This window comes from Mesocricetus auratus, unplaced genomic scaffold (assembly GCF_017639785.1).
Source record: "Mesocricetus auratus isolate SY011 unplaced genomic scaffold, BCM_Maur_2.0 Super-Scaffold_100006, whole genome shotgun sequence".
Classification (NCBI taxonomy): domain Eukaryota; kingdom Metazoa; phylum Chordata; class Mammalia; order Rodentia; family Cricetidae; genus Mesocricetus; species Mesocricetus auratus.
In genome coordinates this window covers 12,983,320-13,007,366 of record NW_024429190.1, presented here as the reverse complement: position 1 = coordinate 13,007,366, position 24,047 = coordinate 12,983,320, and the positions used below count along the sequence as shown (strand labels likewise).

Sequence of the window (24,047 nt, the reverse complement as noted above, 5' to 3'; positions counted from 1 at the left end):
CTGTCCCTCGTTCTCTACCCTCCTGGGTGCTGGGATTATAGGAGTGTACCACTTGGTTGGCCAGCAGGGTGGAGTGTTGAAGCACTTGAGATACACAGTAAAGTGATATAATTAGCAAATTAATGAAATTATCATCTCGCATAACTTCCTTTGTTACTGTTATTATTGGTAAAAAGTACTCTTTTGGCAAGTTATTAATATACAGTATTGTTAACAATAACCTTCATGTTACACATTAGGCATTCTGACTTATTTTTTAAAATAATTTGTTTTTATTTTATGTGCATTGGTGTTTTTCCTGCATGTATGTCTGTGTGAGAATGCTGGATCCCCTTGAACTGGAGTTACTGACAGTTGGGAGCTGCTATGTGGGTGCTGGGAATTGAACCAGGGTCCTCTGGAAGAGCAGCCAGTGCTTTCCGCTGAGCCACCTCTGCAGCCCCAGCCTTCTGACTTACTGTCCTTCAGAGCTATAACTTTGTGTGCTTTTGCTTTCATCTTCTTACTCTTACTCTAATCACTTTGTTTTTGGGGGTTTTTTTTTGTTTTGTTTTGTTTTGGTTTGGTTTTTTTGTTTTGTTTTGTTTTTTGTTTTTTCAGACAGGGTTTCTCTGTGGTTTTGGAGGCTGCCCTGGAACTAGCTCTTGTTGACCAGGCTGGCCTTGAACTCACAGAGATCCACCTGCCTCTGCCTCTCAAGTGCTGGGATTAAAGGCGTGCGCCACCAGCGCCCAGCCCACAATCTCTTATGTTTTTTATGTTGACCAGTAGTGGGTCTCTATTAATCGATACCTACTGCAAAAAGTAGCTTCTCTGATTTGGGTTGAAAGTTGCACTAATAATCTATGATTATAAAAATAAGTATTTAAGGGGCAGTTTAATACATGTTCATTTAGCAGAATAATAGAAGATGTTCTCCTAGGGTCTATGACCTGTCCAGCTTAGGTTCATGGTGCAGTTAACAGTACCAGTTTTGCCTTCTATAGTAGCCTTAAAGCCAACCAGGCCGGGCGGTGGTGGCGCACGCCTTTAATCCCAGCACTCGGGAGGCAGAGGCAGGCGGATCTCTGTGAGTTCGAGGCCAGGCTGGATCGACAGCCTCCAAAACAATACAGAGAAACCCTGTCTCGTAAAACCAAAAAAAAAAAAAAAAGCCAACCAGAAAATAGTTGGTTACCCCTCTGGCATTCACGCCACTATTGTACCAGTGGGCATGCCATTATTATAGTTTGTAGAATTCACATGTAGATAAAACTATTGGTTACTTTTCTTCCCTGGTAGCCTGCATAGTTTCTTCCAACACTATAAAAATTAGCCAATAGGGATGAAACTTCCAGGGCAGTACTAGCTTTATTTCTTCATATTTTGTGACTCAAGTGTGTGGTGTCTTCAGCAATGTGACTTTTTTGTTTTGTTTGCTTTTTTTGAGATAGGCTTTCATTATGTACCCCTGGCTGGTCTGGAACTCACTATGTAGACTAGGCTGACTTCAAATTCACAGATATCTGCCTGCCCCTGGTGTGTGCCAATGTGGTATTAATGTCAAGTTCCAGAGGGTAACCCAGAACAATGGCAATGTAATATTTTGGCAGGGTGCAGGGCATGAGGGGGTGAGGGGGGTGAGGGGGTGGTGGTGAGTTCCACTAACCAAATCACAAAAAAGTAAGTACCCCATACTTAGCAGTGGGCTTTTTATTTGATAGTCCATGTTATCTGAGAAAGGCATCATTTTTTGTGTGTGTCCTGTTGTATGCCCCTCCCCCAAATATTTAACTCTTTGAGACAGGATCTTGAAAGCCCAGGCTGGCCTTGAATTAATGATCTTCCTGCTTTAGTTTCTGGAATGCTGGGGTTATAGGTGTGCATCACCAACCTAGAACTTGTTTATGAATTTATCAGTTCATGGACATTTGGGTTGTTTCTGTTCCCTGTTTGTAAACTGTGCTGCCATTGGCCAATGAGAAGTAACCTTTTTTTTTCTTTATTTTTTTTATTTTTATTTTTATTGTTTGGTTTTTCGAGACAGGGTTTCTCTGTATTGTTTTGGAGGCTGTCGGTCCAGCCCAGCCTCGAACTCACAGAGATCCGCCTGCCACTGCCTCCCGAGTGCTGGGATTAAAGGCGTGGGCCACCACCGCCCGGCACTTTTTTGCTTTTAATTATCTTTTTTTCCTTTTTATTTAAATTAGAATCAATCTTATTTTGTATATCAATCCCAGTTCTTTCTCCCTCCCATTCTCCCATGCTCCCCACTGACCTCCATCCCATCCATCTTCTGCTCCATAGAAAGAGTGAGACCTTCTATGGAGGATCATCAAAGTCTGTCACATCATTTGTTGCAGGGCCTAGGCTCTCCCCCATGTGTCTGGTCTGAGAGAGTATCCCTTTATGGGGAATGGGCTCCCAATGCCCATTCATACACTAGGTATAAATGCTGTTCCATTACTTACTTATTTAAGATTTATTTTCATTTTATGTACATTGGTCTCTCACTTGCATGTGTGTCTGTGTGCCTGTGTGAAGGTGTCATATCCCCTGTAACTAAAGTTACGAACGGCTGTGAACTGCAATGTGGGTCCTGGGAATTGAACCTGGGTCCTCTGGAAGAGCAGCCAGTTCTCTCGACTGCTCAGCCATCTCTCCAGCCCCAGGGATAAGTTTAAATCACCTAAGTTTTAGTGCTTTCGGACATATTACTTGTTGGGCTCTGTGGCAACCGGCTGGTTTTGGTTTTTGATCATTGTGAGGATCAGTCTTAAATTTTGTATAAAATTTTGAGGAACTGCCAAACTGGATTTCAAAGTAGGTGCCCCCTTTACATTTACATTGTAATTTCTCTGCCCTTTCAGACACTTATATTTCCTTGACCAATGATCTCATCTTGATTTGCCGAGACTGTTACAAAATGCCAAAACCGTGTGGCTTGTAGAAGGTAGACACTGAGGGCGGTGAGCAGTGTCCCCTGCAGGCCTGTTGCCTAGCTGTCTGTTAAAGTGCATGTTTACAGCTGCCTCAGTTTATAAGACCCCAGTCCTGCTGGACTCCGAAGCTCTCTGACAACCCACCTTTGCTTGATGACCTCTGTCTCCCTGTCTCCCAGGGGGTTCAGTTTAGGACTTTGAGGAGTCTCAATTCAATCCATAACAAATGCCACTCATCGCCGGGCGTTGGTGGCGCACGCCTTTAATCCCAACACTCGGGAGGCAGAGGCAGGTGGATCTCTGTGAGTTCGAGGCCAGCCTGGTCTACAAGAGCTAGTTCCAGGACAGCCTCCAAAGCCACAGAGAAACCCTGTCTCGAAAAAACCAAAAAAAAAAAAAAAAAAAACAAATGCCACACATCTTTTCCTGTGTTTATTGGCCATTTGCTTGTCTTCTCTAAGTGAATTTTAAATATTTTGTTGTGACAGGGCCTTACTATGTATGTACCCTAGCCATCCTGCCTCACCTTTCTTAGTGCTGGACTCAGTCATCATGCCTAACTAGGTTTTTGTTTGTTTGTTTGTTTGTTTGGGTTTTTTTGTTTTTTTGTTTTCTTTTTTTTTTTGTAGTTTAAGACAGGGTTTCTCTCTTGTAGACCAGACTGGCCCTTAACTCATAGGGATCTGCCTGCCTCTGCCTACTGAGTGCTATAATTAAAGGAGTGAACCACCGCACCCCCCTTAGTTTAAATCTTCCATGTTTTTGATTTATTTTAACCACTGAACTATCTTTCCAGCACCCCCCCTTTAAAATTTTTTTTTTATTTTATTGGTGTTTTGCCTATATGTATGTCTGTGTGAGCGTGTCTGATCTGGAGTTACAGACAGTTATAAGCTGCACCTCCCCAGTCCAGTCACTTTCACTGAGGATTTCCTTCTGACTTTGTGGTACTCATTTCTACTTCAGTCTCCCACGCTTAGAATCTGTTTTGTTTTGTTTTGTTACAGGTGCCAGAAAAATCCATACTGCTCCTGTCCGATCCTTGTTCCTGCTGCGCCCTGTGCCCATCCTGTTGGCAACGGGCGGTGGGTATGCGGGTTACCGGCAGTATGAGAAGTACAGGAATCAGAAGCTTGAGAAGCTGGGATTGGAGATTCCACCCAAACTCGCTAGTCACTGGGAGGTAGGACTGAGTGAGCGTGACCTGTCCTCAGCTCAAACAGCTGTCACTTTCTAAATTGCCCCCGTTGAAATTGTCTGAGCAAATCACATCCGCTATCCTGGGGCTCATGTCTCTGGTGGATTTTGAACTACTGTTGGAGTTATACCTTTGATATCCTGGCAAGCTTGTATTCTGTCCAGAGATCTGGCCTGCACCTGAACAGAAAGTGCTTGCTGTTGAAATCATTTCTTGCACTGGAATTGCCACCAGCCATCTTGGCTCTTGTTCTGGGGTGGAGGAGGGTAACATGTTGGCTTTTGTGATATGGATTTATTCTCACCAGGAACCAGACTGTTGTAATCAAATCTCTTTAATAATCAGTAGACATTGTGTAACTATTGACATATGATGTAAAGATGTAATTTTAGGGCCAGAGAAATGTCTCATCAAGAGCAAGCATCTGATGTGCAAGCATGAGGATCTGAGTTCAGGTCTCCAGCCCACAACTAGATGTGGTCATGTGACTTGTAACTTCGCTGCTGTGGGAGGGACACACACAGGATGGCTGGGGCGTGCTCCTCTTAACCTAGGTGGAGCTTCAGTGAGAAACCCTGCTCCAAGGGAACAGGCAGGAAGGCAGTAAAGCAGGACATCTAAGTAGGGTCCACCTCTATCCTCTGTTCAATAGCTGCACATGCATGTCATGTATTAGACTCATACATAATTACAAAAAGCCCCACAAGATCACCTTCTCTTCACCTATGATTTAACAAAATTAAGCCCTGATTCATCAAAGGACCAGTGATTGGTCCTGGACAGATGAAGGTAAGGACTGAGGCTTTGTGGTATTTGGATTTTCTCAGGACTCCCTCCAAATAGTTTATCTTTTACAGCTGAATCCAGTGTAAGACAGTGGCATAGCATCAGCCTGCTCATAGTAGGTCTCTACATACCTACTGTCTGAACTTGGAAATGTCACTGTCTCTCTGGTCCTCTGTTCAATTGTAAAGTGGCAATTTGGGTGGGAAGACACCTGATATTTCTCCACATCCTAAACAGTCTCTATAGCTGATATCTGTTGCCACTGGTATGTGATGAGCTTCCTTTCGGGTAGTTTCTGAAGTTTTTGGGGTTGACCATTTTCTGTCAATGAAATCCAGTGTTAAAGATTGCCTCTGTCCCTTCCCCTCATTCTTTCCCTTCCTCCCTCTCCTTTCTTCCTCCTCTCCTCCCTCTTCCCTTTCCTTCCTCTCCTCCATCCATTCCCTGCATTTCTCTGTGGCACAGACGACTGGACCCAGGTGTCATGGATGCTACAAGTGCTTTGCCACTGAGCTATATTCTAGTCCTGTTTAACTTTACTTTGAGCCAGAGTCTTACTAAGTTACTTAGACTTGCCTCAAACTTGTCATTTTCATACCTCATTCCCTACAATCACTGCTTTTAAAAGGTGTGCACCATGATTATTACATGATTGTTGTAAAATCATGGGTCAGGTAACTTGAAGGATCCATGCCTAGACAAGACACTGATGTGGGATGACCTGTGCAGTCTGAGATCTCAAACGCCTGTAGTTTAAACTGTGGGACTTAGGTAGCCATCCCTAACTTGGGTAACATGGCTACAACTCCCAGGTTTTCAAGTAAGATGCCAGCATTTCATTTCATAGAAAGTAGTTTGCACTGGGTTAACACTAGAGTATTCATGAGTAGCAGTAGGATGAGGAAAGACATGCATCATCAGCACTTCTTATCCCTGGTCCCTACCTAAACTATAATTGCAAATGAAAGAGATTTTCCCAATTAGTTATTGTGAAACTTTAAAATAATATAATGAATTCGGGGAGCTGAGGAGGTGGCTTCATAGGTAAGTGTTCACTATGCAAGGATGAAGACCTGAGTATAAATTGTTAGCATATAAAAAAGCTGATGGTTGCTGTTACATTGAGCCCCTAAGTCACCAGCACAGCTGAGGGGATAGGAAGATACTGATTTACCAAAAAATAGCACTTTTTGGATCTCCACAAAATAGCTGTGAGTAGCCTTCCTGTACATAAATCATTTCTATTAGCTAATACTTATTAGTGTGCCAGCAGTCAGGCTTTATATGAGTGCTAGGAGTAGCATTACTTGAGAAGGATTAGGAGGTGTAACCTTGTTAGAGGAAGTATGTCATTGTTGGTGGGCTTTGAGGTTTCAAAAGCTTAAGCCAGGCCCAGTGTGTCTTCCTGCTGCCTGTGGATCTGGGTGTAGAACTCTGAAATATTTCTCCAGCATCATGCCTGCCTGCACGCCACCATGCTCCCTGCCACGATGATAATGGACTAAAATCTCTGAAACTGTAAGCCAGCCCAATTAAATGTTTTCTTTTATAAGAGTTCCATCAGTACCTTATTTAATTCTGTTAAGGTTTTACAACAGCTCACTCAAGAAGGGCAAGCATTTTGACAATTTTATGAAGAATTACACGGGCTAAATATGGTAACATGTAATGCCTGTGTTTCCAGCACTAAGGAGGCAGAGGCAAGAAGATTCAAGGCTAGTCTAGACTACGCTCAAGCCAGTCAGGGCTACATAGTCAAACCCTGCAAAAACAAACACTAAATGGATTTTCAGTAGAGAGAACTTATTTCCAGAACTGATCTGAACCAGTAGGCTGTTCTTCCCTGAGGGGGAGGCCCAGGAGATGAAAAGAAATAGAAAAGAGCAGGTTTATTAAGAAACTATATCTTGCCGGGCATTGGTGGCGCACGCCTTTAATCCCAACACTCGGGAGGCAGAGGCAGGTGGATCTCTGTAAGTTTGAGGCCAGCCTGGTCTACAAAGCTAGTTCCAGGACAGCCTCCAAAACAATACAGAGAAACCCTGTTTCGAGAAAAAAAAAAACAAACAAACTATATCTTAGCCAGGTGATGTTGGCGCATGCCTTTAATCCCAGCACTTGGGAGGCAGAAGCAGGTGGACCTCTGATTCAAGGCTGTAGGCTTCAATGGACGAAGCCGTTTCCTCTGCCGAGCCGGAAGCCGAACTCCAGGAAAAGAGACCGAGACTTCCTGTGTGCTGTCTTTTATACCTCCCCTCCCCCCCCCCATGCCCCCTAGCCATGCCCAAAAGTGGGCCTGGCTAGTGACGTAGTTCCGCCTACGTACGTATACGTCTTTACGTCCAGCCGTATACGTCTTTAGTCCTGCCTAAAGTGGGTGTGGTTTGTGGTTAGCGGTGTGGTAAACCGCCCTTTTATTACCTCATCTGTATGCGCCTCTAATAAGTCACATGTTTAATGGCGGCATCAGACTTCCTCCTACAAAGGCCAGCCTGGTCTACAGAGTGAGTTCCAGGACAGCCGGAGCTACACAGAGAAACCCTGTCTTGAAAAAACAGAGAGAATGCATGCACATACAGCTTGTCTTCTAGGCTCAGGCTGTCCCAAACTCATGGCTACTCTGTTTTTTGTTTGTTTTTTTCAAGACAGAGTTTCTCTGTGTAACAGTCCTAGCTGTCCTGGAACTCAATTTGTAGACCAGGCTAACTTCAAACTCACAGAGATCCACCTGCCTCTGCCTTGTAAGCACTGGGATCAAAGGTTGTGCCACTATGCCTGGTGGCTACTCTATTCTTAATGGCTGTCCCTTAATAGTGACATCTCCAAAATGCTGAGATCTTCTGCTGCAGCTGGGCTGCTCTTTTACCAGTAGATTCTCTAGGGGTCTCTGCAGGGACTCCAACCTTATCACACAGTGCCAAGACATGACTGTTCTCCATGATTCCCTCATGCCTTCAAAACCAGTACCTCTTGGGTGAGTTTTAGACTAGGCAGTTCAACAGTTTGCATGTGGTACAACCTTGGCCACTTCTGTGTGCTGACCCTGAGGAAACACTTCCCAGAAGATTTCAATGGTGCTGGTCTCATCTGTCTCAACTGATTCTTCAGTCCCAGTTGGCCAGCATCCATTGTCCCTGTGAAAGAAGATTTTACTTGTGGTGCTGGTCTCTTGTTAATCACTGCTGATTCTTCAGTACTAGTTGACCAGAACCACAGATTCTTAAGTCCTGCAAGAGCTTTTGCTTCTTTCTAATATTACAGAGTTTGAGACCATTGAGGAAAGACCACAGACTCAATACAGATTATAATTAACCAAATATATTGTAACAGCAGGACCACAGTCTCCAAAATCAAATCAGGCATGCTCCACCGAAGCAGGTGGAGGAAAGGTGAACACCACAATTGGCAAATACCACAATTATTCTACTTGTGCAGAATTTACAGCTGTGTGAGAAAATGTCTCACATCCCCTGCCCACAGCAATAAGAGTTTACAGACACCAGGGCATGTGGTTAACTGTTTCACAATAGTTACACAATTCTGGGGAGGAGGTAAGGAGTTTTCAGGAATTTTGGTCAGAGGCCAATGGCTACCAAAGTGGATGGGTAGTTCAAACTGGTGTTTCCTTAGCCATTACATTCCCTACTGATTTAGACCATAACAATCGAATCATTGACTCCTGCAGAGGTACAGGTTGATATCAAACCTGTAGAGCTAATATTTTAACAGAGTTGATTCTTTTAATGTTTGTTAGCAACCAATGTAAAATGTGAGGGTTGGGGTTGAAGAGATGGCTCAGCAGTTAAGAGCACTGACTGCGGCCGGGCGGTGGTGGCACATGCCTTTAATCCCAGCACTCGGGAGGCAGAGGCAGGCAGATCTTTGTGAGTTCGAGGCTGGGCTGGACCGACAGCCTCCAAAACAATACAGAGAAACCCTGTCTCGAAAAAAACAAAAAAAAAAAGAGCACTGACTGCTCTTCCAGAGGACCTGGGTTCAATCCCCAGCACCCACATACAGCTCACAACTGTCTGTAACTCCAGTTCCAGGAGACCCAACATCCATGGCAAAACATTAATGCACGTAAAATAAAATGCTAGGGTTGATTGTAGTAGCAGGGGGCAGTGGGTACAACCAAGGCAGTTAAAAGGATGGTAAGCCATGGGGACAAGAGAAAAGGGACTGGTGCCAATTAGAGGCCTCAGAACACTCCTTTGCTTTTGCATTTACGTTTCTTTGGTCCATGGTTAATGTTTCTTAGATAGTTCCTGCGTAGGTATAAAAATAGCATTTTTTACCTAGGGTCCCACAAAGGCCTTGACCTTCAGTAGAAACAACAAATTTAGTTCATGGCAGTTTTGCAAAACCATTTCAGCCTGGGAATTCACTTCTTTTTCAAGCTGTCGTATGGAATCTTTGAGATGTTGTATATCCTGGTCTACTCCTTAGAGTTTTGAAATTCTGATCTTGAATAATTAAAGCTGATGTTCCCAAAGCAACCATGAGTATGATCCCTGGAGGAGGAGTATATCTACAGAAAGACTGCTATTCTTTCTCCAACAAGCCTCTGGACCTCACAGTTGGAGTGTCCTCTATATGCAAGCAAATGTCTTCTACTCTTCTTTCCAGTATACACATCTACTTGAGGAAGGATATAGACTAATATACACAGATTTCTCTCCCCTTAATTCCCTCCTCCTTGCTATGTATGTAGCAAGGCCAAATGTACAGGCCCACCATGTTCCTAATGGAGCCATAAGCTACACTCTTATATTTTCAGTATACGTGAGTATTATAGGGTTGACCATAAAGGAAAGATAAGCAATTATAAATTGAATAGATTAAAAAGTATCTGTTACATGGAGGTGTCCTAGAGTAAGTTTAGTTTCATCCAGGTCAAAATCCAAACTTTCTGGTGGGGTAGTAGTTGTTGTAATAGAGAAATTGACCTCTATCTCCACATAAAATGGATGCCTAGTGTCTAGGCAAAGCCAGCAATCATTCTTCAGACCAGGGAAGGTATGACTATTCAGTTATCCAGTAATTTTAAGGTCTTAAACTCAGGTACATCATCAGGAGATGAAATTATTATTTTTGTTCATTTATTTTTCGAGACAGGATTTCTCTGTGTAGCCCTGGCTGTCTTAGAATTTGTCTGTAGATCAGGTTGGCCTGAAATTCAGAGATCCGCCTGCCTCTGCCTCCCGAGTACTGGGATTAAAGGTGTGTACCATCACTGCCTGACAAGATGAAATTATTTTATGTCGTATTTGGATTAGGACTGAGGCTGAATCTGTTTAGACCCAGTGTTTCTCAACCTGTGGGTCATGACCCCCTTGGGAATGTTGGAACAGCCATTCTTTACAAGGGTTGCCTAAGACCATTTTAGATGTTTACATTATGATTCATAAAGTAGCAAAATCACAGTTATGAAGTAGCAATGAAAATAATCTTATGGCTTGGGGGGCCATCACAACATAAGGAACTGTATTAAAGGGTTCCAGCATTAGGAAGGCTGAGAACTATGCTCTAGACCCCGTGGTTGAGTTGGAGGTTTGATTTATTACCATAGATGGAATGGTTTGAGGAGGGAGTACAGGGAGGGAGACGTCCTAGTCTTTGGTTGGCAACAAGCTTCTACCTGAACTTGTAGGATGACTTGGTGTGGTGGCATCTTTCATATAGAGATTCCACAGCCCATTTACATAGACGTCCTTTAACGTCAATCTGGAAGCCCTAGGTCCAGCCCTTAAGCCAAGACTGTGTCATTCCCGGTCATGACTCTTAAGAGTAGAGGGGCTACATTTCCCATGGGTACATTTTGGTGGAGGGCTTTCCCACTCAGAAAGGACACCCAATATGCCCTTCTTGGATAAACTCAGTCTCATAGCTTGGGTCAGGATAATCATCTTTTTGCTGATGGCAGTGGTCTGGCCCATCAACTGCACATATATAGATGGAGGATTTTTATCAAATCTATAATTTTACATTGGGGAATTGATTGGTCTCTATATAGTATGTTAGGTGGGAATTGATAACGCTTGAAGAGGTCACATAGACCAAATTTAAACACAGGGTAGGGGTCCCAATATGCCAGGAGGGCCCTGGCACATGGTAATGGCTCACAACCAAAATTCAGTTCCAGAGGATCCGACACCCTCTTCTGAATTCCATGGACACAAGCATGCATATGATACACATACATGCATGCCAAACACATTAAAAAAAACTAAAATAATTTTTTTTGTTTTTCGAGACAGGGTTTCTCTGTATTGTTTTGGAGGCTTGGTTTTTGGTTTTTTTCCCCCTTGCCAGGTTTTGTTCATGAGGATTCTAGGGATCTGAACTGAGGATCCCGAGCTTGTGATGCAATCATCTTACCAACTGAGTCGTCGCTCCATCCTGTGAACAATTTCTATAGGAGACACCTCTGTCCAATATTGATATTTTCCTTATCTTATTTTTCTTTAAATCTGTTTAAAGTGTATTGCATGATGATTATTTTGTCTTAAAATACTGTCTTATACACCTGAGGAAAATAAGTGTGGATGCTTATTTTGGGTCTGATCTTAAAGCTTTTATATAAACGTGGTCTGAGGAGCTGTGGAGGCAGCTTTGCAGAGGCCAGGCCTCAGCCAGGGGAAGCTGGGCTGGTCAAGGACACCCACTTCCCAACTTTTAGCCTCATCTTAGAATTTGTTTAAAATGTCTGATACAAGATTATGGTTTGAGGAAAGGAATAAAAGATGGATTCGTCCATGCATTCTCGAACTATCCAGCTCAAGCAGGGATCAAGACCCAGTGAAGTGCCAGGCACTCCTTCATGCCTCACACCAGGGAGTGCTGTACCACCATGTACACAACTGCAGACAGCACTGGGCATGCCTGGACAGTTTTTAAGTAGTTGTAAATTATGTAGCTGTGTTACTAGTTAGAAGCAGAGTAGTTGTTAAATGAGGCTATGTGTGTGCAGGCAAGGAGGTGCATAAAAAGTGTAGATGAAGCAGGTGTGTGTTTCAGTGGGCAGATAGTGAACCTGGCTGCCGAAAGCCTGCTGACCTGCTCACCTTCTGTGGCAGTACCAGGGTCTGAGCCATTTTCTGGCACTGCTGGTTCTGGCTAGCAGAGGCCTGCTCTGTTCTCAGAACTGTGGGCTCTAGAGGAAGAAGGGCTCTCAGGGTCTCCAGGTGCTAGCCTCGCTGCTTCTGTGAGGGACCATGGCTCTGAGACATGCAGCCACCCTCTAGGTGCTTCAGGCTGTGCTGCCATGTGGCCAGCCCTCCAACTTCTGCTCCAGTTTCACTTCTGTCCCTGCCTCCCTCGGCCGAGGCACAACTCTGTACCATGGGAGAGTGCCATCCTGGTATTGAGTTGCCAGTGTTTGCAAAAGCTGAGACTAAAGATGTGAAATTTAAAAGCAAGGCCAGCCTTTAGTCCTGGAACTCAGGAGGCAGAGGCAGGCAGATTCCTGAGCTCTAGGCCAGGCTGGTCTACAGATTGAGTTCCAGGACAGTCCTGGCTACACAGAGAAACTCTGTCTCACAAAACCAAACAAGATCAGCCTATAATCCAGTATCTCAGGAAGCTGAGGCAGGAGTGTTGCCACAATTTCAGTGGGCTTACTTGGTGAGTCCCAGGCTCACCTGGCTATGAGTGAGACTTTAGCTATCTTGACAGAAATAGAATAGGATGAGATAGTATAAAATAAAATTGAAAAAGCCTTTAATCCCAGTACTCGGGAGGCAGAGGCAGGTGGATCTCTGTGAGTTCGAGGCCGGGCTGGACCTACAGCCTCCAAAACAATACAGAGAAACCCTGTCTCCGAAAAAAAAAAAAAAGACAAAAAAATAATAAAATTGAAAAGAAAAGCAAGGCCCGTCTCCTTGGCTGGTGGGTGATGACTTGGAGGCCTGGCATGCTTTCTGCTGGGCTCAGTCTACCCTAAAGCCAGCCATCTCTCAGTGTTGGTGTAGGGTCCTCAAGTTATGGTGAGGGCTCTGCATGGGCCCACGGGCTTTCTAGAAATTGTATAAGGAGTGAGGAATTGTGTGAGGGATGAAGTTCCTAAGAAACATGTTTGACTAAAAAGGAGGACTTGGGCAGGGCTAGGAGAATCTTGTATGGAGAGAGAGCACTTCATGCTTGCCCCAGGCTTCCTAGCTGTCCATATGGAAAATGAACCTGCCTGTGGCTGCTTGTGCCACTCAGAGATACCAGCTGTAGTCACTGTTTCTCTGGACCCCTGGAGAATAAGAGGTGACTGTGACCACCTACCATCTCTGTCCCTCAGCTACCTTTCATCCCTGACACAGGCGTTATACAGTCTACAGGCAGCAAATGCATGAAATTTACCCAGCTGGGATCTAGCCTGTGCTCTAAGGGACTCCGGATCCCTTGCCTCTTCGGTTGCTGGCAGCTAAGTGGTCTTCGAGCCTGCAGACTCTCCCAGTGGCACTAGGTGGCAGTCTTGAGCCACAAGCTCAGAAGAATAGAGGGAATGGAAATTAGAGGCATGGCCCAAAGGGACTTCTATGTAGTGAACTAAGCTTATGGGTGGGGGTGGGGTACCCCAGAAAGAAATTCATCTGTTAACTGTTGTTTGAAATCCTAAAGGTGTTTCCTTATAGAAAAGACATGTGGTGTCCAGTCCCCCTGGGATCAAACTATGTCTGTTGCTTGCAAAGCAAGTGCTTTCCTAACTGAGCCATTTCCCCAGACTCCAGACAGTCGAGTTCAGTGAAGTCACAAGCTAGTAGTAGTGTCCGCTAGGTGCACAGACCAGGTGAATAGAGGCAGCCTGTGTGCACTCTGCCTCCCCGTTCCCGTGGGTTGCTATGGGTGCACAGACCAGGTGAATAGAGGCAACCTGTGTGCATTCTGCCTCCCCATTCCCGTGGGCTGCTATGGGTGAGGAATATCATGAATGTCTCAGGATAGCCCTCTAGGTGTGTGCTTGCCCCTGCTATAGTACAGGCCTTGAGCTTGTCACATAGCACTTCCTGGACCGTGATCCAGGTGAGGACAGGAGTGTCAGGCTGTGTCTGAACAGTGTCAGTGTTTTTTCAGCATTTGTGACCCACCTGTCTCTCCAGAAGCCTGTCATGGGTATCATCTAGTTCCAAACAATCGTTATTTGGGGAATGAAATTGTATGTAGCCAGAAGGGACTGGAGGTGTACCCTTTACAGTAACCTAGCATGAAAAGACTAATAAACCATCCAAGACCACTCAGCTACCGCTGAGTCGACTGCAGACACAAATGAGGCTTATTTGATAGAATGTTGATTCCCCTGTAATCTTCCAATTTCCTAGCTGGGCCGGCCTGGCATCCTTTAAGTAATAGGTTGGTCTGCTAAATGCAGTCTGGGACCTTCCATTCAGAGGGTAGAAGGACATCCCCCAGGATATCTCCAGCTTGAAGCACTGCATGTTTTCCAGTCTGGGTGAGTGGCCCCTGTTCTCAGCTACTCTAGTTCACCCGCCCACATTGTTCTTCCTGTCTGGGCTTTGTCAGAGGTGTGATGGCCTTGGTGGTAGGAGAGGGTGGGTACAAATGAAGTTGGCAGGGGCAACCTTGTGTTTTCATGATCCAGTGTGGGAGAAAAGGATTTCCATATCTTTAGAACTTCTGGAGTTAGAAAGGGATGCCAGAAGTGACTTTGTGGTCAGCACAGTGGAGAAGCCGGTCTTCATGAAGCAGAGACTGTCTTGCAGGGTTGGTGGAGGGCCATAGTGCAGAAGCCAGCCAGAGGCTGAGGAGTCAGGGTCCCTGAAATCCCAGGAGGCGCCCTCTGGGGAGTGCTGGGCCCTTGTTGCTCTACTGGATGCTGAGTGTCCGAAGCGGTTGGTCTTTTTTTGGTGTTGCTAGAGGGGTCATAATCTTTGGTTCGCTGTTAAGAGACTGACTGGGTGGGGCCAGGGCCCCTGCCGGCCTCTTCCTCTTTTCTCCAGGTTGTAGCCCCTCCTCTTAAAGGGACCTCAGAGCTTCTTGTGCTTGACTGGCGCTCAGAGGGTGTGGTGACTTTAACAGCGTCTGGTGTTGCTCCTCCTGCCCCGCCCTCAGCAGGAACCAGAGCCCCTGCCTGCTCTGAGACTCCAAGGCTTCAGAACCTGGCCAAAGCTGGAGGAGTTGAAGACCCGAGCCCAGGAACTGAGTTGGGACTGTCCTCGTGAGTGAGTAGATAGAAGTCACAAGTGGGACCTGCAGCAGCAGCCAGGCTTTTCAGGGAGCTCTCCCCTCGCCGGCCCCTGAGGCGGGGCACCTGGTGGGAGTTCCTCCTAGCGCTCTGCTGCTCCTTCTAGCTCGCAGCTGGACACTGAGGAATGGACTGTCTTGCTCTCCTGCCCCCCAGGCAGTCAGGCTGCTTGAGCTCACTTCCTCCACATCCTGTAGCTTCTCTAGTCTCCAAAAGGCTGGGCAGGAAGTGACCAAGATGCCGGGAGGTGCGGGTAGTGAAAGCAGGCATGGGGGCGCTGGGCTCCCAGCATGCCTTTCCTCCTGTGCCGCCTGGGCACCCCAGGAAGAGGGAAGCACCCCTATAGACTTAACAACTTCAGAGGGCGGATGCTTGCTGTCTGTGGGCTTGGGTGCCACATACGAGTGTCTGAGAGAAGACATTTTGAGAAACTGAGGAAGACTTGTCTGTCTCTTTCCCCCAACCCCCCCTCAGGCCCTGACTCGATGACACACAGGCTGTCCAGCCCTTTCCTTTGTCCCTCTTCTTGCTAGTAACTTCCAAGAAGAATTGCTGGGTTTGCCCAGGGAGGGTCCATTTTCCTGCCCTCCCCTTCTAAAGTTCTGTCTCCTTCCAGCCTAGAAGTGTAGAGCTTCTTCCCTGGACGCACCTGCCAGGTGGCCCTGCCTCGGAGAAGAAATGGCCTAAGTCCTCCAGGGTGGGAATTTGAGTGGAAAGAGAGCAGTGGGCATACAATCTGGGCATTGGAGGTTTCTTGTTAAGGAAGAGCTTGCTGGAGTCTGCCTGCTTTTCATCTCCTGCCCAAAGCAGAGCCTACCAAGTCAGGAATAGGAAGTGTGCACAAACCCCAGAGCATACCTGTACCATACACCCCACAAGCACATATACCCTGTAACACTCCCACCATACACACACACACACACACACACACACACACTCCTACACACCCCTATAACTGCTAACTGGCCTGGTCCATTTGTTGACTTCAGTTGGAATGTTCCATTCCATTGGGGACCAGGTATCCTTGCCTTCCTCCCAAGCAGTGGTGGATGGAGGAGGACATGGTATGAGCCCCAGAACAGCATGTCCTTGCAGAAGTAACTCCTGTCCCCATGCGCTTGCATCAGCCTAAACTTCCTACTTTAACTAGGCAGAACTAGCTCATATATTTTGGGCTCCCCTTTCACAGCTGCCCCTTTTGCCTTCTCATAGTGTGTTTCCCTTGCTGGAAAAGGAGGGAAGAGTTGGGGAGCCACCGGGTTGAGGTTTAAAAGGTTATTCTGGCCTTGATTTGTAACCCTGTTCTGAGTCTCAAGGGAAGTGGGCAGAGGAGCTTTCCCAGCCCTGTTCGCAGATGAAGAAACGGGGGGGGGGGGGGGGAGCGGCAGGGAGCAGCAATATTTACCAGCTCTCAGGATGGCAGCGATAGGTCAATCGGAATAGTGCTCACCATAGATCCCTCTGAGTTCTCATGGAGCAGGTGACTGGCCCTCAGGCATGTAGCTGTCAAGTCTAGCTTACCAGTCTGAACTAGCCTCTCAGAAGGGACAGGAGGTATCAGTACTCACCTGCCTCAGGGCTTCGGGTCCAAGTGGTAGAGGTCTGTGGAGTGGAAGGATGGGAGCATTGCTGTTGAAGTAGCTCAGCTTTGGTGGTGAGAAGGTCAACTGGCTGAACCTGTCTCTGTCCTTGTTGCTTTTGACTGGATAGGTGTAGAGCTCAGCCTGATTCTTGGGAAAGAGTTAAGTTCATTCTCTTCCCTGGGGACTATGCGGGATCCCTGTGTGATTATTTAGGAAGTGTTGCCACCTGGGAATCCTGTGTATGAGAGAAGATTGGAATAAAGAAAGGCAGGAACACACTGCTCTCACTGTGGGCACTGTGGATGCTTCGGTCTCTTGGAGCAGGCCTTTGTGCCTCTTCAAGGAAGCAGCTTCTTGCGCTGGTCCATTACCTGCCTCACTGCAGACAGGAGCAGCCCAGGCTACCCTGACTTCGTGGACCATCCAGCTTGTCAGGACCCAAACCTGGAAAGGCCTGATTGACCCTTCATAGTGCTATGGAAGAACAAAATGCCTAAGTTGTCAGTTGAGAACCTTTATGTTTTAGCTGAGCTCGATTTGCAAGCTCAGGTGTCCAGAGCTGCCATAGTTAGCATCCTACTTGGTAGGACAGTAAGAAGAAGTTAACAGGCAACCTAGGCTCCTTAGGTCCCCCCATCCCACCATATCATACTTGTTTCCCCATTAATTCTGGGTGTGAGCTCTGTACTGTTTCATAGCCTGAACTTTATAAAACAAGGAAAAAACCTCTGGGAGCCTGATACCAGCTCACATGATGGCACATTACCCCTGAGCCCATTTGCCGGTTTGTCAGGCAGGGTGTGTGCATGCCCTCAGTGTAGAATGAATGGTCAGAGCACACTTACTATTTTGGATGGAAAGTTAAGGAGGCTCATGTAGCCTAAAGCAGAAGCATGGGTGTCCCTGAAACCTGGCCCTGACCCTTAGATGGGTTGAGTGAGCTCCCATGTGTACTGATCCTGGTGCTGCCATCTTTTGAGAGAGGGGTTTAAGGATGTTTAAGGATGCTAGGGTAGACCAATCCTCCACTTCCTCAGTCACAGGGAGAATCTGTACATACCCAGGCCTTCATTGCTTTGTTGTCCCTTCTCCTAGAGGCTACCACCTTACCTGCAATTCATTGGCTTTTGCAGGCAGGTGCCAGGGCTGGCATTTTTACCTCTCTGACTTAGATGATCTTACCAGTGTCACACACAAACCCTGTGTAGATAGAGTTGTCATCATGTGTTGCCTAGCTGATCCTTGCCTGAGTCTGTACTATTTTTGAAGACAGGCTTTCTTTTTGTAGCTTTGTCTGTCCTGAAACTCACTCTGTAGACCAGGCTGGACTTGAACTCAGAGATCTACCTGCCTCTGCCTCCCAAGTGCTGGGATTAAAGGTCTGTGCCACCACCACAGGCTATAGGCAGGAACTCTGGAGGCCAGCCAACATTTCTTCATCTGAAAGTGGTGACAGGTGCCTGACTTCCTTCTCGGGCTGTGATTGAGGCTGGAGAGCAGGTATATAGCTTCCACTTAGGCCGTGTGAGCTCTCGTCTCCATGGGACTTTGGGCTGAGATAGCCACGGTTGCAAAATGCTTGCTCTTTTCTCCCTGTTATCTGTATAGTAGGGAGGCTGTGCGCCAGGGAAGGGCCTGGCCAAAGTGCTTTTTGAAGGAAGAGTGGAAGGTGGGATAGGAAGATTTGGGCTTCAGTGTTGGCTGCTGCTCAACCTGAGATAGCCCAGGTGTTACAGTTTGTGAAGACGCCTGGATTACACAGGGCCAAGAGGGATCATAGCATGTTACAGCGCTCAGGTACACACCATGATGCCTTGCCTGGATGTCCTGGCTGGCTGCCCCCTCTGTCATTCCTCAGATGCTACTTTGTAACCTGAATGGAAAATGGGTCAGGTCCTCTGAGGGAGGGGCCATCAGGCTGGAGCACAGGGCTCAGATTCCCACCTTGTGCTTTTGGAACCCAGTGGCGCCTAGAAGTCGTGACAGTGTCTGGTCACCTCTACTAGGGCTGTTTGGAGCAGACAGTTCCGGGTCATTACCCACCTGCTGCCTTCCAGCAGGGCAGGGAGAATTGCATTTCCAGCTAGCTGGTAGGGACAAGACAGGTGGCCAAACCTGGGAGATAGAGCTGGCCCAGTACAAGGGCTTCTGCCCTGGCAGCAAAGCCTGAGCAGGTAATCTGAACAGGAGGTCCAAGCAGCTGTATGACTGGTACCTGTCTGTCTGCAATAGCTGTGGTCCTCTAACCAGTGCCTGTGAGCCACCAAGAGTGAACAGAGACTAGAAGCCTTGCCAACAGCGACTGGAGCAGTGACCACACAGGAGTTCCTCTGGCGAGGGGGAAGGGGAGGAAAGAGAAAAACAAAGGAGAGTGAGTGAGTGAGCAAGCGAGCGCACTCTTGTGGAGGCTCACAACACCCTCCCTGTGTCTACCCACAATGTGTCAGTCAGAGAAGCCGCACGGACCAGAGCTCCAAGCAGCAGCGAAATGGTGAGATGCTGCCCACCGAGACCTAACCCTACTGTAGCCAGGCACAATCTCAGGAAGGCGATGTGGAGGTGGCAGTAGGGGTCTGGGAGTGAGCCCTCTTGGCTGGAGGGGCCTGGAAAGGGGGTCCTGAGTGCCCTTAGTAGGAGAGTCCACTCAGGTACCTGTGGTTCTGGATGGGAGGAGGGCCCAGTGGGGGAGACAGGAATGGACTTTTGCCCTTAGCAGGGGCACCTAGGCCCCTTCCTCCCACCCTCGGGCATTTTGGGATTGGTCTCTCCTCCTGCAGTGACTTGGGTGGGACAGCCCTCGGGAGAAGAGTGGTTTGTCTTTGCTTGGTCCCTGTCACCGTCCCTTGTGTTTTAAAAACATAGTGGGGTGGAGTGGAAGAGGAGTTCAGGGCAGGTGGTGTGCTGTAGTTTGAGCACCGGGAGCTTAGGCTCAGCTGTCCATTGCCTTCACTGGTGGACTCACTGCCAGCCACTGACCCCGTTATCTGCTGAAATCTCCTTTTGTTCCTTGGTTTGCTCAGCCTCTGGGAGAAAGAGGACTCGGCTTCTCTTGAGAGCAAGCACAACTACAGATGGCAGCCTTTGCTTGTTCAATCAAATGTGGTTTTTTAAGCAAGAGTCTGAATGCCTGGGGACGTTCTCCGAGTGGGTGGCAGTATGGTCTCATGAAGGCTACAGTTGAGGCCTCAGGAGTATTTTCTAGGGACAGGGAACTCAGTTGCATCCATTACAGTAAAAAGGCTTCTATGCCTTTACAAAGCTGGCTGTATAGAAGTCAACTTGTAAAACTGGTGGGGCCATGGGTTATATGTGTAGCCCTAGCAGAGTAGGAAGCGGTTTTTGAAATAGACAGTGGTCCTCCTCCTAACTCTGTGAATGAACTTTAGAGAGCCTGACCCAGAGACACAGGTGGATGGAGCCACAGTTATGTGTTATCATTTAGCAGAAGAGGAAGCAAAAGACCTTGAAGGTTTTCCCAAGTGCCACAATGGTGTGACCCAGCTGGCTGGGCTCATAGCACTTCAGTATTGTGCAGTGCTTCAGTTAGACTCAGTTTTTCTGGCACTTGTTAGAACAGAACCATCCCTGGGTCCCAACCCTCCTTAGCATGAGAGGCTGCAGATACAAGGCAGATTCTCTTACCGTCCCATTCTTTTTTTTTTTTTTTTTTTGGTTTTTACGAGACAGGGTTTCTCTGTATTGTTTTGGAGGCTGTCCAGCCCGGCCTCAAACTCACAGTGATCTGCCCGCCTCTGCCTCCTGAGTGCTGGGATTAAAGGCGTGCGCCACCAACGCCCGGCTACCGTCCCATTCTTGGCCCCCAAGGCCTTTGCTGGGGCTGCTGCTATAGCTGGAGGGTGCTCTACCATATAGGGATCAAGGAGTTGGGCCTCTGTCCTGTTGCTACCTGTTCAGTCAGCTGGCAGGCAGGAGACACTGTGAAATGAGCCCACGGGTCAGGCAGCTAGGTCCCTGACTCAGAACCAGGGTTGGTTGGAATGAACTGGGCACTGCAATGGCTGCTGGAACTCTTTGGCTCCATTGGAGACGCAGCCTGCCTTGCGGGGATGGGGGGGAGGAATGGCAATGGCTGAGGGGCTTGCTCCTCACTTTCTCACAGACTTAGGCATTGACCCAGGCCACGTGTGAACATGTGTCCTGCAGGTTGCACTTCCCCCAGCTGGCCCTACGGCGGAGGCTAGGCCAGCTTAGCTGCATGTCCAGACCTGCTCTGAAACTGCGCTCCTGGCCCCTGACCATCCTCTACTACCTCCTGCCCTTCGGTGCCCTCAGGCCCCTCAGCCGGGTGGGATGGAGGCCTGTGAGCAGGGTAAGTGTGAAATAGGCCTCTTGGCCATGGTCCTCCCTAGACAGGCCTCAAGTTGAGGCACAGGGAAGACAGAGAAAGAAACAAGTTTTCACAAGCAGAAGCAGTGGCTGAACTCTTGGATAAATACGTGTGTTTGATGGTGTTAGAGGGAGCACTGGTTTTGGTCAGTCACAAATGCTGCCACTCTCACAGGCAGAAGCAAGCAGAGAGATGACTGCAAGAAAAATCCAAGAAGAATCTGGATACCGGTGGGCAGTTTAGGGAAGCTGCAGCTAGGCTGGGCCTGTTAGTTCAAATACATGCGTGAGGAGCTCGGGACTGCACAGGCAGCTAGCTAGCATATGCCTAGAGGGCTCTCTTGCTCTCTGCTTCTTGGTCACTGGTAGTCTAGGTAAGCATCACAACAGCCCAAGAGTATACTAGACACTAGAGTGTATATATCCTTGGGCACATGACAGTATTGTTCTGAGCACCGGCCAGGAGACACTAGTATGGGGGAGGAGTGTTCAAAGTTGGTAAAATGGCTTCACTTCTAAGGGAGTTGGTGATCTGCTGGGTTCGGATATGCAGCAATGGCGGCAGAAGCTCCTAGGTTCTGCAGGGCCCTCTGGCCTGACAGTCGGACTGGTGCTTGACTCTTGGGATAACAACGTTTCCAAAGAGAAGTCTTTCTTCTGCCTTTTTGAGAGCCCACGGGCTTGCTCGGGTGGATGTTGCAAGGTGACGTTGCAGCTCTGGGAGTGAGAACACCGTCCTTGCTATGAAGAGGATGCTCTGGACTAAGGCCTGCCCCTTGCTCTTGGGAGCCTCCTGCTGCTTCCCTGAGTAGTGTGGGATGTGGGTGGTGGGCTAGGACAAGGGTAGCATGCCTCCTACCCTCCTGATAGTCTTTCAGGCTTGTACCAGTCCATTTCTGTCCGCCACCTCCCATCCTCAAGAACCAAGACTGTTTAGTCCAGTCTCCACTAGGGCGGCTAGCTGCTCTTTGACCTTTGTATGAAATAGCAAAAGGTGATCCAGGTTGTGTGCATATCCAGCCCTTGTTTGAGTATTTGGTGAGCACAGTCTGGTTCCTTCTGAGAAACAGCCACTTCACAAACCAGCCCGAACACTTGGGTCTTTGTGGTGGCTTTTCTAAGTCTGTCTCTGTCTGTTTCTCTCTTCTCTGGGGTGTGGGAGTGTGACGGCTCTCAGTTTATGACCAACTGAGCCTCCTGTACTATGGCCTGCAGGTGGCCCTGTACAAGTCGGTGCCAACTCGTTTGCTGTCACGTGCCTGGGGTCGCCTGAACCAGGTGGAACTTCCTTACTGGCTGCGGAGGCCAGTCTACAGCCTGTATATCTGGACCTTTGGGGTAAACATGACAGAAGCTGCTGTGGAGGACCTGCACCACTACCGAAACCTCAGCGAGTTCTTCAGGCGCAAGCTGAAGCCTCAGGCACGGCCTGTCTGTGGCTTGCACAGTGTGGTAAGGCCTGGCTGGCCCTTGTCTCTGTTCTTCATTAGGAAATGAGATTCTTGTCTACCTTGAAGCCAGGCTTAGCAGCCCCACATTGGCTGTGGCCCTCTGGCATGCTCCATCATGGCCTAAACTGGGACTTCCTGGGTGCTTGGCAGGTGGTGGAGTTCAGGGAGTACCACATCCCCACCCCCCATGCCTCTCTGTTCCCTCCAGATCAGCCCATCAGATGGCAAGATCCTCACCTTTGGGCAGGTGAAGAATTGTGAGGTAGAGCAGGTAAAAGGCGTAACCTACTCTCTGGAGTCATTCCTGGGCCCTCGAACCTGTACAGAGGACCTGTCCTTCCCTCCAGGTGGGCTATTGCTTAGTTGGGGTCAGAGCTGGGGTAGACAACAGAGGCTAACAGGGCCTAAGGGGCTGGGGAGGCTTTGGGGCAGCAGGCTACTCTGCAGCCAGGAGTCCTCACTGGAGCCATGCGCCAGGTGCTCACTGTGGGACCAATGGCACCTGGAGCTTGTCAGAGCCAGCCCTTCTTTCTGCCCCACCCCACAGCCTCCTCCCGCGACTCCTTCAGGAACCAGCTGGTCACTCGGGAAGGGAATGAGCTCTACCACTGTGTCATCTACCTGGCCCCCGGAGACTACCACTGCTTCCACTCCCCTACTGACTGGACTGTCTCACATCGGCGCCACTTCCCAGGTAGGCCCAGGTCTGGCTGAGGATGAGAGCTGCCTCTGCGGGCATTAGAGGCCCTTGGCCTCTTGACTTGAGAGGATTGGGCTCTAGGCTGGTGTTAAGGTCAGGAGATGGCCACTTGAGGCTGGCTGGCTGTCATATCAGCAAGGGTGCCTGGGGTCCTGCTTAGAATTTGGAACAACACAGCCTATGAGTCCCTTTGGCTTTTAGGCCATGCTGGCATGGACACACCAGGTTCTGAGCAGAAAGTAACTTGTTTTCCTGTCTCCTTAGGTTCCTTGATGTCAGTGAACCCTGGCATGGCCCGATGGATCAAAGAGCTCTTCTGTCACAATGAGCGTGTGGTGCTGAGCGGGGACTGGAAGCACGGGTTCTTCTCGTTGACAGCAGTGGGCGCCACCAATGTGGGCTCCATCCGCATCTACTTTGACCGAGTGAGCAGAACCCACAGGCAGACTTCTTGGATCCCGCCAGGCTGTTTGATGTGCTGTGCAGCCAGATCTTCCGGGGGGCTTATAGTTTTGTGGTGGGGAGGGGTGTTCCACCGCTGGCCAGGCCTGGCTCTACTGAGCAGCTGTTCTGTAGGCACCCGTGCCAGCTCAGTCCCTTACCTCCTGCTCCCCGTTGCCATTCCACCTGCCTGGAGAGGTGAGAGCCCCAACCTGACTCCTGAGACGCTGTTTCTGCCAGGGGCCATGGTCAGAGGCGAAGATGGGACTGTAGAAGGGTGGAACTGGCTTTGATGGTTACGACTGCTGCTGGCGCTGGCCTTGCACCATTTATGCTCTCGTACATCTAGGTCTCAGCAGATATTGGACTGTTGATTGGTAATAGATCTTTGCCTTAGGATGCTACCTCTACTACTTTTCTGAGCT

At 48.3% G+C, this 24,047-nt stretch overlaps 1 protein-coding gene across 7 annotated transcripts in view; it reads left to right on the top strand.

Moving 5' to 3' along the window:
• Pisd (phosphatidylserine decarboxylase) overlaps positions 1-24,047 on the top strand; it is a 40,539-nt gene that overhangs the window by 15,282 nt on the left and 1,210 nt on the right. For 2 of the 7 annotated variants that reach the window (XM_040746858.1, XM_040746860.1), the window contains 6 exons: positions 3,929-4,104; positions 20,848-21,013; positions 22,246-22,482; positions 22,690-22,828; positions 23,029-23,175; positions 23,446-23,606. In XM_040746858.1, the coding sequence (XP_040602792.1) occupies positions 3,929-4,104; positions 20,848-21,013; positions 22,246-22,482; positions 22,690-22,828; positions 23,029-23,175; positions 23,446-23,606 (1,026 nt within the window). Of the gene's footprint in view, positions 1-3,928; positions 4,105-14,921; positions 15,078-18,198; positions 18,481-18,915; positions 19,175-20,847; positions 21,014-22,245; positions 22,483-22,689; positions 22,829-23,028; positions 23,176-23,445; positions 23,607-24,047 lie in introns of those variants that run through there. The other 5 variants (XM_040746862.1, XM_040746861.1, XM_040746863.1 and 2 more) reach the window with 5 other exon arrangements.